At 36.4% G+C, this 13,380-nt stretch overlaps 2 protein-coding genes across 3 annotated transcripts in view; both read left to right on the top strand.

Annotated features, from left to right (window-relative positions):
* Positions 1-24: 24 nt before the first annotated feature.
* Positions 25-3,393, top strand: LOC117111202 (the record flags this gene model as incomplete). Its single annotated transcript, XM_033254086.1, has 2 exons — positions 25-162; positions 2,586-3,393. A coding segment is annotated over exon 2 (786 nt), but the record flags the coding sequence as incomplete, so codon positions are not given.
* Positions 3,394-7,704: 4,311 nt separating this feature from the next.
* Positions 7,705-13,380, top strand: part of LOC117111181 (nuclear polyadenylated RNA-binding protein 3-like) — a 13,804-nt gene continuing 8,128 nt past the window's right edge. The window contains exons 1-2 of one of the 2 annotated variants that reach the window (XM_033254056.1): positions 7,705-7,805; positions 11,249-11,292. The gene's annotated coding sequence lies outside the window, so the exon portion shown is untranslated. Of the gene's footprint in view, positions 7,843-11,248; positions 11,293-13,380 lie in introns of both variants that reach the window. The other variant, XM_033254055.1, reaches the window with a different exon arrangement.

Below are 13,380 nucleotides of genomic sequence, written 5' to 3'. Positions count from 1 at the left end.
GGTACAGGCCGAACTCTAGAATGACGACGGCTGCATCATTAATACTCTTACGACTCTCGGCAAGTGCTCATTACATGTAACTTCGCCTGTTCACGGATTGTTACCATCTGAAGCAGATACGTTATAGCCAGTAGCCTAAGCAGTTTGTTTACACATTGTTGAGTGAGTAGGCATATGTTCTATCAAATCCTATGGTTTTATATATATTTTATTTGTTACTTCTTGACGTTACTTTTATACCATAATAGCCTAATATCCAGGCATATATTCGTCAAATTCTATGAATTATTTTAAAAGCATATTTCGTTTGAGTTAGTGTCACTAACTCAAACGAAATATGCTTTTAAAAATTCACAAAATTTGACGAATATATGCCTGGATATTAGGCTATTATGGTATAAAAGTAACATATTGTTATATGACTAGAATAATAAGAATTACCCTTCAAGCAAAATATCTTCCGGGTCTGTGCCTTTTTGATCACTTTCTAGTATCGTACGGTAGGCCTACAAAGATTAAGCCTGGTGTCCATAAAAATCGCTACACGATATCGCCGACTTCTTTTGGCGACGCTGATTGGTCAGTTGCAACCCGGTTACAAAGGGACCGTTACCGATTGCGTCGGGGACAGCTACGCAGGGGGGGCCGGGCAAAGATGAAAACGCTGCGACTTTGTATCGATTAGGCCTATATGAAAACCAATCTTTAGGCCTGCTTTCCATTGAATCACACAGTCGCTACAGCGTTTTCACGGAAACGCTCTCTGAATTAACTGAGGAACATAAGCGTCGCCAAAGGAGTGATAGCGTGATTTTTATTGAAACCAGGCATTAAAAGTAAACATAAATAAAATAATGTTCAAGGAGAGTTAGCGATTAAATGTTGGATAAATTAAGTATCCATAAATGTCTGAATCTCTTTTATAGTAAATATATTACATTTTTAAGCCAAACTGAGGATGCATGTCCCCGTCCGACCCCATCCCCATTCCCATAGATTCTCGGCTCCGTATTAGCACGTCAACAATGGAGAATATATACGTACACTATAGACTGCACAACGCTATCGAGGCTGAGCGTCAAATATCGTACAACAATATTGTATACAAATAAGACACTACCGGCCTTGTAGGAAAGTGTGGTTATAAAATTAATTACAGTAACTTAACTCTAGGCCTTGTACACGTAATTATAATATTAATATTAGATTTACGCTAATTCATTCTTTCATGGTCAGCGAAATATATTCATATGCTAGGATGTTTGTCCTCAGAGCCACTTTAAGTTACCTTGCAATTTTTCTTAATAATTATGGTAAATATTACTGAAATATTTACAAAATATAATTCTAAGTTTATTACATATATTCTGTCAGTTTATTTTAGTCTAATTCCCTGCTTAGCATTGGCGCGTTTGGGATTATGCATCTTCCGTGTGTATCTTTGGCATATATTCAGCAGTTGAAACGCTCAATGATTTTGTAGAATATGTTAAACATGTGTAAACGAGACCCGAGGGACTGCATCGTCAAGCGAACAATTTCTTTTGATTACAAAATAGCTTGATTACTTAAATAGAGAGGGAGCGACAACATTGCAATTTTTAGTGTAGTGCTGTAGAGGACTGTAAAAATATCAGTTTGGGCCTATAGTATTCTTACGGGTTTTTTTAAGCTAAATTTATTAAACATTTGAATTTATTGCCAGACAGTTTGTCCTTAATATATTCAGAAATAAGACTCGTGTTCAATTCGTTCGAAGAAGCACCATCTGACACGGTGCAAACTTATAAATCACTTTTACCACACCTTTCTCTTATAGCCTCCATGTTAATAGTACAAATGTTCCTTATCCAGTCCTTTATGTCTTTATAGGGCGTGACTGTATATCCTTCCTTATCCTTCCTTATATTATTCAAATTAGATTTCCGAGCTGCGACCTGAGCTTGTCTGCTTAAACATAGTTGTTATGTGTGAGCGTCTGAGTCAGCTGTATGCCTATGGGAGAAGCGCCTTGTAGTAGATGCGCCTATCCGTATTATATAAGGTATCCGTGCTATAATGGCATGATACTCACTTGATACAGTAGTAAGAGGTTGCAGGTCACGAATCTCGCCAGACACTTGTTTATAATAATAACTGAAAAAGGGCTGTGCTTGATATGATTAGGCCTATAACATCCTATTCGAGCACTATTATTATTTATGTATTTCTTTGTAATATATATATAATAATTATATATGGTGTAAAGGTCTATATAATTATATATTTTGCTTTTAAGGTTATATACAGGCCTGTTCTGTTTCTGTGGCCTATATATTACCGCTCCGTAAGACAGGCAAAGCTCCCCTCCCGTTGGTGGGGGTGCTTGCTTCTCAGAACAGCGTAAAATGCCAAAATCGCGAAACATCTTTAGGCAACAGAAGGCTAAATCCCCCTATGCCCTGCCAAGTGGTCAGGCCACCTCTCAGACTATTATCCCTTCCACCTGTCGGACATGCCCTGACAATTAATTGTTTCTGGCTCAAAGTGTCATAATGATTATGTGGTGTATAATTTTCTGTTTATTTTTTGTTTTTCATATTTAGAATCAAGCAAAAACATCCCAGAATGAATTGTAAAAATGACAACAAGCAAGAGCAAGTCCGCTTTATTGCCTGGAGCCAGCCACGCTCTCTCACTACGGCCTTAATGCGGAGCATGGAAAGCGTGCCTGATGTAGAACTTTTCTATGAACCATTCACAACATCGGCGTTTCTTGGACCCGAGCGTTTCCGAAGATACCTAACAGTAGAGTTGCCAGTGAGAAAAGATCTGTCATTTCAAGCAACTAAGGAAAAATTAGAAATGAAATATGAAGGAAAGAAAGTTATTTTTGCTAAAGATTTTGCTTTCAATCTGAATGGTAATTATGATTTAATACCCAATGGTTATAAACATATATTCCTTATCCGTCATCCAATTAGAACATTTCTTTCAATGTATCGTGTATGGGAGCAATTCAATGCAGAGCTAGCATGCGATATATTTAAAACATATTTTACTCCACGACTTGGATTTCAAGAGCTTCATGAACTTTACACGTATGTTGTAAACAGGACAGGAGAAGAACCTCTCGTGTTGGACACAGACGATCTCCTGCAAAACCCAAAAGGAATCCTGAAAATACTTTGCGATGACGTCGGTTTGGAATTTTCTGAGAGCATGTTGAGTTGGGGACTGGAACAAAAAGTTAAATGGAATGCCGATGATTACTATCTTAATATTGATAAGATGATTGGTTTCCATGGTAACAGTCTCAGTGCTGGAGGATTTGTTGCTGGTTCCGTGAAGCCGCTTCCAAAATTTGAAGATTTGCCAGAAATAGTGCAAGAATATGTACGAATTTCACAGCCATTTTCTTTCGAAAGGTTTTTAGTGCCGCCCGGCCACATCCACATTTTTCTCGTAGGGGACATCAGCTCCCCCCCCCCGCCGTCAGGGATCTTGGAATCCTGGCGCCGCCATTGAAAGGTCAATTATGCTCGCACACATACAATTCTTGTGTCAAAATGACGTCACAGTATTTTGAAAGCGGCGCGTGGCTCTTATCTTTTATTGGATGGCCTACCTGCTGTCTCTTATACACATCTAGATGTGTATAAGAGACAGGTGTTCTAGCATAGCACTCAACGAATGTTGTCCTATAATTAATGATATCTATTTGAAACGAACACAACAATTTGAAACGAACTCAACAATTTCGGGCTTCGCCCTTCTTCATGTGCTACTTAAAGATTATTAAAGAATATACAGATATTATGGACGTAAAAGAAACTGATATAAGAAAATAACTGGAAACAGAACCAGTCAATCAAATAGAGCCAAGTACATAATACATCATGGGCGTTAAGCTATAAAAACAAATAATAAATTGCCACGAATGAATAGTAAGCCCAAGTTAACATATTAAAAAACCAAGTCTAGAGCCTGAACTAACATTGAGACCAGGCACTGTTCCTAATTTATATGTTGATTTCTGTTCTAGATTCTTTCTAATATCAGATCACAAAAAAGCAACTCTAGTATCTTCTATGTCAGACGTATTATGATTATAATTAAATTGACTAGCAATAAGGCCAGGAAGATGTCTCTGTGATGGTCCCAAAGCGCTGTTCACGGATCGAAAGAGAACATAAGCAACATGTTTTGACGTTCGTAAAAAAAACTATTGAACAATCGATTTCTCACTATATTAATAAGTCAGATAGGCCCATGTGCAATGACCATGGCCATTAGATGTTCATGGTCATTATTGTGACCGGTACAGACCATGGTACCATTATAACACTACAATAGGACCTACCGGTACTTGAAATTCTGTAGTTGCTAAAACTACATTTACTTTATACTTTGTCCTCATTCAAAATGGAATTGGAAATTTGGGCTGGGGACCGCAGTGCATCGCCGCCCGATTTCACTTCTAAACTAATTCCTCCATGATGTAACGTGGTATTAAACAGAAATAGAAACAAACATTTTTTTTTCTCAATGCGCCGTATATTGAAGCTAACCTTTTTATATTCGTTCCGTGGACACCCGTGATTGGATAATTTACAGTACTTGAATTTTAGGATACTTTGTGAATATAGGTCTAATTTTCTTTCTATAACAATAGAGTAAAGAAATATATTATTAGCTTAAGATACTCTTTTTGATGAGCTGACGGTGTAAGTAATTTTCACCTTGTATTCATTCGGGGATTTTAATTGAATTGTAGGCCTAAGCATTCGAGCTTTCTATCCTTGATTACCTGACCCTCACGTGCGTTTGGGGACCGGGACAACATGTACTTGTGAGGCGCACGCCTTTTTCTGGCGCCGGCCCTTTTCTGATTGGTTTTTAACTTTGGGTGATACCAGTCCGTAAAGGTCCCAGTGGCAGCGCTACGGAGGTGGGGAGGGGGGTGCTGCACCCGCCGGGGAGAACTCTCCCCTCCCTCTGGGAGAAATACCACAATTCGCCGGGGAGAAAAATTGTAAAAGATTATATGTATTTGTATAAGCCTTTGAAACCTCTAAATTGACATATTTTCATCGGAGGCTACTTCACCTGGACCACTTTCGAAAGGTTTTTAGTGCCGCCCGGCCACATCCACATTTTTCTCGTAGGGGACATCAGCTCCCCCCCCCCGCCGTCAGGGATCTTGGAATCCTGGCGCCGCCATTGAAAGGTCAATTATGCTCGCACACATACAATTCTTGTGTCAAAATGACGTCACAGTATTTTGAAAGCGGCGCGTGGCTCTTATCTTTTATTGGATGGCCTACCTGTGAATGCATTGCAATATTTAGGCATATACATTGAAATCGAACGGCTATTAATAAGCCCAATGAGAGACTACTATTTCATGTGCAATTAATCTTCCACTGTAAAGTCATTAAATATATTAGTTTAAATGAGTCGTTTTCTTCCAATATTTTATTATTAGGCCTAAGTCCTACCAATGTTCAATCTTAATACTGCCCTCTAGCTAGGGAATAGATTGCTCAAAAGAGAACATGTATGATATTCCTTTATTTCATTTGGCATAGGCCTATAGGATATTATATGCATATAAAATACATTAAAAAAAATCGATAATATACGTTATTCATATATCAAAATTAAACAGAATATTATAACATGCTGCGTAACTACCACATGTCTATCAAAATGTGCTCCCATAATGCGTGCAATATACTGTATTTAGTTACCGTATGCAACGAAGTAAAGTTTTCATTGTCTTATTAAAAATTAATTTGTATAAAGTTTGTAGTTAATGTTATGTCAATTAGATTGGACTACACCTACAATGTAATTGTATCATGGGTAGAAATTCGTTTGCTAGTAGGCCAGAATCGTTATAAGTTCAAATGGTAGGGCCTCCTGTAATAACCAAGAAAATTGCAACTTCTGTATGTAAGGTGATATTTCACTTAAATAAAATATGCAAAAGTTCAACTAAAACGAGTTCTTTTGTCTGACTTTTATTACAAAGATTCTTACTTGATTTATACTCGCGTATAAGTGACGAGGCTTAACTTGCAAATTACGATCGAAAAACATGGTGGGTGGGGTCGTCGATACGCACGACCTACAAATCATGTTCATCCTCTGTACAGTTCCGTTATAATACGCGAATTTATTATTGCAATGAAGTTAATGTTGGTATGAATGAACACAATTTTCAATACGGGGAAATAAGATTTGATGAACATTTAATAAATAGTAAAGAATGGTATTATTTGGAAGATTAGCCTTGCATTTGGTTCAGTATTTAGCCAGCTAGGTGCAAGAACAATAAAAAGCATACACAGGCAGGAATTCCGACCATGAAACAGGGTGGTCGTCTTATACGACATACAAAAATTATTATTATCAGATGATGATGATGACGATCGATAATATCAGATATAATGTTGATAATGATGACGATTATCCTCCTGCTGCTGCTGATCGATGATGATGATGGCGTCGACACGCGAGGTTATGCGAGTAAGGCCTACCGGAAAATGAAGATGATGATGATGATGGGATGAGTGATGATGCTAATGCGCGATTTCATCTAAATGTCCAGAAAAAAATTACTGTAAGTAAAAGAAAGGAAGAATGAAGTGACAATAAAGGTGGAAATAAATAGGGCCTACAAATATATGAGAAGTAAGATTTAAGCCGACGTTAACGAAGATGAAGATTCCTGTATACAGTACTGTGTTTACATGCAGCAAGGGGGACACCAGAAATTTTCTGACGAGGGGGCCGGACCAATAGGTAATCAACACCCACTCGGCCCCACCATGGTTGGGGTTGAGGTGATGAACAAATTTTAAGAATATGCCCCTCTAGACGCTCGGAATTGGGACTCTCAGATGGTAAAAGTGCTTTTTCAAAGAAGTGTTCCTTCTCGACAAAATTATTGACTTCTTCCCGGCGGGTGCTATGATCCCCCTCCTTAGATAACCCTTGATCCCCTCTCGGTCCTCTTACACATTGTCTAATCAAGGACCTATATACTGTATAGAGTTTTCTGTAGGCCTACTGGGAGTCGCAACATTCCGGCCTCTAGATGCCCGGAAATGGCGCTCATTCAAACTTAAAATTTAAATATTTTATCTAAATTTGTTAAAAATAATTGCCAGGGGGTCATGGCTAGCTGGGCATCCCATCCCCACTGGATTAATAGGCCTATGCAACAAAGCCCTTTTAGATCAGGGTGGTATAGGCTAGTGCGAGCACAGTGGCGTGAGCATCCCCCCAAAAAATTACTTGCACTCCCCCACCCAGTCGCTCCCCAGTAATGGTCAAGTACAGTAGTTTAAAATCACCTAAAATCTCCATATTTTGCGAATTAGTGCCTCTTAACTGATCATCGAGGTCCCCTTCACCTTCGCTACCCACCCCCCATCAGTCTACCCATCAGTCTACCCATCCCCCATCAGTCCCCCTCCCCCGATTTCAAGACTATACGCCACTGAGCCGGGACCCTGGGTAGGAGCTGCAGCCCACTGCTAGTTTCGACACTTGCTTTTTTCTCTCTACTCTCCCTTTAACTCTTCTCAATTTTGTCTTCCTCTTTTCGTTTTTTTTTTTCGGCGGGACTGATGTGGGGGGTGGGGGGGGGGGCATCGCATCAAAGAAAGACATAATTTCGTTCTTTATGTTATAATATGGATACGAACAGCGTGAGATCCTGGCAACGCCATTATTTGCCAAAGATGAACAGGTGTGACCCCAAACACGTTTCACTTTAATTCGTCTCGAGTGGAATCTGCGTTCTCAACTGACAGGTTGTTTTTTTTTCTTTGCAGAATCTAAGATTCTTTGGTAATAATTAATATAAACACTTTTTATATACTTCTTATGAACATGCCGTTTTATCATAGGGTATTTTAAATGAGGAGGTACGTTTTTCTACGAGTTAAGAACGTAAACAGATGGTGGGTTGACGCTTACGATTTAGGGGCTGCCTAGCTAGGCAGGCTAGGCCTAGCCTAGGCCTATTCCTATGTGGAATGTAACTTGTAGTGCTAGACTAAGGCTAGGCCTTGTTGACGATGTGATGAGAACAGAAAGAAGCAACCAGCTGTTCGTGATGTAGGCAGCTCCAAAATAGAAAAATGAAAAATGGATCCTAGCCTAGCTAGGCCCACGATATTAACAAATAACAATCCTTGTTTACCAATACCTGTTGATTGAAGAAGGCCTTAAAACTTTTTTGTATTATTATTGGCCTAGGCCCAAGGCCTACATTAGAGCCCTAGGCCTAGGCCTACTAATACAGAGACGGCCCCCTAACTAGCTAGGCCTAGTATCCTGTATCATTAACATATAGGCCCTACTACAAAATAGGCACATTCCGCTAGGTTGGTCATGTGACGTATAGTGTGTCCATACTGTACTGTAAAGTTATTGTGCAGACATCCAAAACCAGCTCAAATTTGTGTGGAAAATCGCTAGGTAAATAAATGCGCAGAATCATAGTAACCTCATAATACATTGTATATTACAGTATATTAAGATTAGGTCAAGGCCTAAATTACGGCAAAATTTGCGCAGAAATCGTCACATTTTTCAGAAATGTGCGGGCAAATTTTTCCGCGGGGGATATATTCCTCATGCAAGCCCTTCTATACAGTCTGGTAGTGGTAGTGGGTGTCAATTGGAAACAGGCAGTGCGAGTGATGTTCAGTAATAAGAAAATGCGTGGCTTCTTCCATAGTATTTCTGCTGTAAAGCAAATATTTAATGTTGAATATTGTTGATTGGAATGCCAGTAAACTGTACCAAATTCATTCATTCATTAATTTTTTATTCAGTCAAAAAAGTTTACAATACAATTGATTGGAAATTGAAATGGAGAATATAGCCTTAATGGTTTGCTAATGTTCTGAAAGATACTTGCCCCAGAGATTTTTTTTGAAAAATGCTAGGACTAGGCCCCTGCATTTCAATGCCCTGTTTAGGTAGGCGCAAGAGTCTTTGATCTGAAAACTGCGATTTTGATAGCTACAATTTCTAGGCTAGCAAAGCTTTGCAAAGGATCACATAAATTCCAGAGGATACAAAGTACAGAGAACGGTAGAATAATTAATTAAATTTTGAACAACCGTAGTCCATTTCCTTGCCAGTTAATTCCATGTGAGCGGTTGTTTTCACAATCATAACATTACCACTTCATATACTTTCATTTCCTATACATTCCACACTGATTGCACTGTCAGTGTAAGTTCTCCATGTTATACCCGTTATAAGTCACGTGACCAGCTGTAATCAAACCTTGCGGAATGTATCTATTTATTAATATTACTTGATCTAGGTAGACTATATATAGACAAAGGTATTATGTAATTGGTTAAGAGAGCTGGTAACAGACAGAAGCATCTCCACACTGGCATGTCCCTAGTAAGACATTTCAAATTCTAAGTTGGAATGAAACGCATTGTACAGTACATCCAGTCTTGCTATTTAGGTACATTCCTCATGCATAACCACAATCTACCAAAGAACAGAAAATGAAAAAAATATTAATCAAATTAAAATCAAATTGATTTTTTATTCAGCAAGTTTATCTGTTAGAGGATATAAAAAAGAAATTCCAATTAGGCCTCTAGAGACACTCGGCAAGCACCGCCACACTGCAAGACAATTTCTGTACCTACTCTTTTTGAATAGTGTACAGAGTTCATTTCATGCACCTGTCTTTTTATGGAGATGGGACTAACACAGAAAATGTAAAGCTCTCTCTGCTCAGACTATCAAATTTCATTTGACTGAAACATGTGATGCCTAAATATGGTCATGATGACATCATACCATGACCATATAAAAGGCATATCATGACTCTATACTGTAGAGCCCTGAATAGAAGCCCAGTGTGCCAAATTTCGAGCAGAAGCCCATCTCAAAAAGAAACACCCTCTTTAGTGTGCAAAAGTAATCTTGAAAAGGAGCCAATCAAAAAGAAGCCTATGGGCTTCTACTCAAGGTAGTCTAGGCTTCTGTTTGAGATAGTACTATACTAACATTCAGACTGACGTTTGATTATGATAGCGTGTGAGTATCAATATTATTTGATTGTACTGGCATGGTTCAAATTTTAAAAATATTAAACAGAATTTTGAATTCCATAATTGAAAAATGTTAGAGCAATTACAAATATTTACAGCATTCATTTTGCAAAGAAGCCCCCTCTTTAGTTTGCAAAAATAATTTCGAAAAGAAGTCGATCCAAGCCAGGGGCTTCTACTTGAGGTTTTACGGTATGGGCATACAACATATTTTTGCCAAAGAAAACATGATAGCATGGACAAAGCTTGACCCAAGAACAAATGCAAATTTGGTTTTGGCAGGCAGGTGTCTCTCACATGATCTCTTACACCTGGACTCACCTTGGAAATTGTAGTACTGTCAGGCCATCTTTAATAACTATCTTTAATAGCAGGATGTGAATAATAAAAGTTTTATTAATGCTTGCTTGGTACAGTAAACCACATAGATTGTTTTGAAAAGAACTGAATGTTTTATAGTTCAACATAGATTACTGTACAATGTAATTTAGTAGATTACTGTACAATGTAATTTAGTAGATTACTGTACAATGTAATTTAGTAGATTACTGTACAATGTAATGTAGTAGATTACTGTACAATGTAATGTAGTGAGAATGGCCTTTTAATGGTGAATCCCAGTCACTAAACTGTACAGTACGGTATATTTGCTTTTTACAACTTGACAGAGATATTATAGGTAACAAAAAATGTAAGCATTCCATTGTTCAATTAACAAAGCACTAGCCATGATGATCTAATTTTGACAACAAAACCGAGTACTCTCTATTGTATGCTTATCTGAGAAGTCCATGGTTCTAAAAAGTAGTACAAGCACTGTAGTGTAACACTAGTTTTCATAAAAATACTGACAATGGGCAAAAATTTTCTAGGAATAATGAATTATATACATACTATGGTATCTTTTTCATCAAAAAATTGAAAGAATGAAGGGGTTAAAAAATGACCTTAAAATATTGAGAAATATTTATAGAGTTCTGTTAAGGCAGTAGCTCAAAAACTGTTTGTCCATCTACGTAAATAAGCATTTGCCCAATTACAGCTGAACTTTAGACATGTAGTTGAAGTTTAGGTTATAGAAGGCTGTTCATTTCGGATCAAAGCTGTTTCATTTTATAGAAAATTTTTGTGTAATATTGAAACAATGTATTTTGTATTTGCAGGTGCGTCAGTGGGTCGCAGCAGAAGGTAGCACCCTTTTTTTTAGGTGAGAATATGAAATGCAGTATCTTTTCATCATCATCTTAATCTTGAGTAACATTATGATGCTATAAATAATTAATTATGATCCTTTTATTTATTTTTTTAATTGTAAAATATTTAAAATGAATGGCATTTTCATGCAGAGCATGTTCGTACATATATGGTCCATTTTCTAAAAAAAAATGCTAACACTACTAATAGCATGATAAAAAAGTACATTATTAAATGCTTTCTTTATCTTAGACTCAGATAATTTAAAATAGTTATTTTAATCGAACATAAACCAGAAAAAAAACACAACATGATAATTAAATACATTAATTTTGCAATTTTTGTTGTGTTTTTTGTTTTTATCATCATGGTTGATGATTTTGATACTATTAATAATTTGATGATGATTTTCATCATGAGGGGTTTATAATGATGCTTTAAATGATTATAATCATCATTATTCTTTCATGAATAAGGTTGACTATAATGATTATCGACATGAGTGATCATATGATACTATAAATAATTGTATGAATGATGATTATGATTGTCATCAGAGTGGCCATCATGATGCTGTAAACGATATGAATGATGATGATGTTGGTAATGATTATCATCATGAGTGGTGATGATGATAATCATTAATGATGACAATCATGCATTTTTCATCATCCTCATCTAGCAATGATTAAAATCATCATTTATGAATGATGGTGAGGAGAAAGAAAAGGATGATTATGATTTTTATTATGAATAATCATGATCACAAGTTATGAGTTATGTTAATAATCATCATCATTGTTATTGTTGTGCATGAGGACGAAATCATTGTTGAAAGCTATTAGTTAGGGCAATTTTCTTTTTTTTTTGTCTTTCGTGGGTGCATCCCACCTTTATTTCAACCGTCGCAGAATAATTTTTTTCACAATTTGTTGTTGCGAATTATAACACATAATTATAATATTTGTCTACACATACAAACATACATATCATACACAAATCAAATGTATGTAAAAAAGTATGGTAATCTATGTACATTTCAACTGTTAAATATATAAATATACTTCAAATAGATAACAAAAATATGATAAGGTAAATGAATGAAGGGCAATTTTCTATTAATATTTTATAATTATTTTTGTGGGCCTATGGTACACTATTTTGTACTACAGTTCTTAGGATTTTATAGGATTTTCCCAGTTGGAACGTATTTTTCCCAAAGTTGCACTAGTAGCAGTACCACACTGTGAATATATTAACTAATAACTTGTATTCAAGTATAACCCTCTCCAGACTATCTTTGACAAAAACATGTGACATGCCTAAATATGGTCATGATGACATCACATCACAACCATATATAGGCACATCATGACTATATATGGGCATGCTGAACATGGAAATGTTATTGACACTTGTACAGCAGTGAATTTCAGCTTTACGTTTAACATCTTAGTATTTAATTTGCCATTGACGTAAGAAGTGTGTAAAAAAATATAATCTACAGTATGTAAGGCTTTTGAAGCAGTGCAATAAGCCGTGTAAATTACGCTGCATATTAATTTAGTAGTAGTAATAATAATACTGTAGTATGATGTAATTTAAAGTAATTGAATTATAAATAATGTGTACCAAGAATGGGGACTACTGTAAGTAGTTATTTGATAGATTAAAAAACTAATCGTGATGTCATTTTATATACTGCATAAATTTAATACAGGGTAGATAATTAATAATAATAAATTAGAGGATGTGTATAACACTTGTTAAGAAAATATTAAAGGTCTCCCTCCAATTAAAGACCACTTTTGGAACCAGGGTTTTCATGGTCTTTGAGCGTTGGTTCCTATATAGAATAATAAAGATTAAAGACATTTGCTATTCTGGGACCATAGAAAACTGGTTTTTAATTTGAAGGTTCTTTAGAGGGAGACCTGTATTTATTACTAGCACTTAAAGATAAAAAGAATTTTAAATGAATTTTACATGACGTACTTACAATATTTTATCATCATTTTCATGAAGTTTTAAATCCATATTTTAGATATCATCTGGGGTTATTTTATTCTATTTCAATTTGTTAGGGTGGTATGTGGTATCT

The sequence above is a fragment of the Anneissia japonica genome, unplaced genomic scaffold, assembly GCF_011630105.1.
Source record: "Anneissia japonica isolate Jap-2015-1 unplaced genomic scaffold, ASM1163010v1 scaffold288008_len1385354_cov213, whole genome shotgun sequence".
Classification (NCBI taxonomy): domain Eukaryota; kingdom Metazoa; phylum Echinodermata; class Crinoidea; order Comatulida; family Comatulidae; genus Anneissia; species Anneissia japonica.
This window is presented reverse-complemented; position numbering and strand designations above follow the sequence as displayed.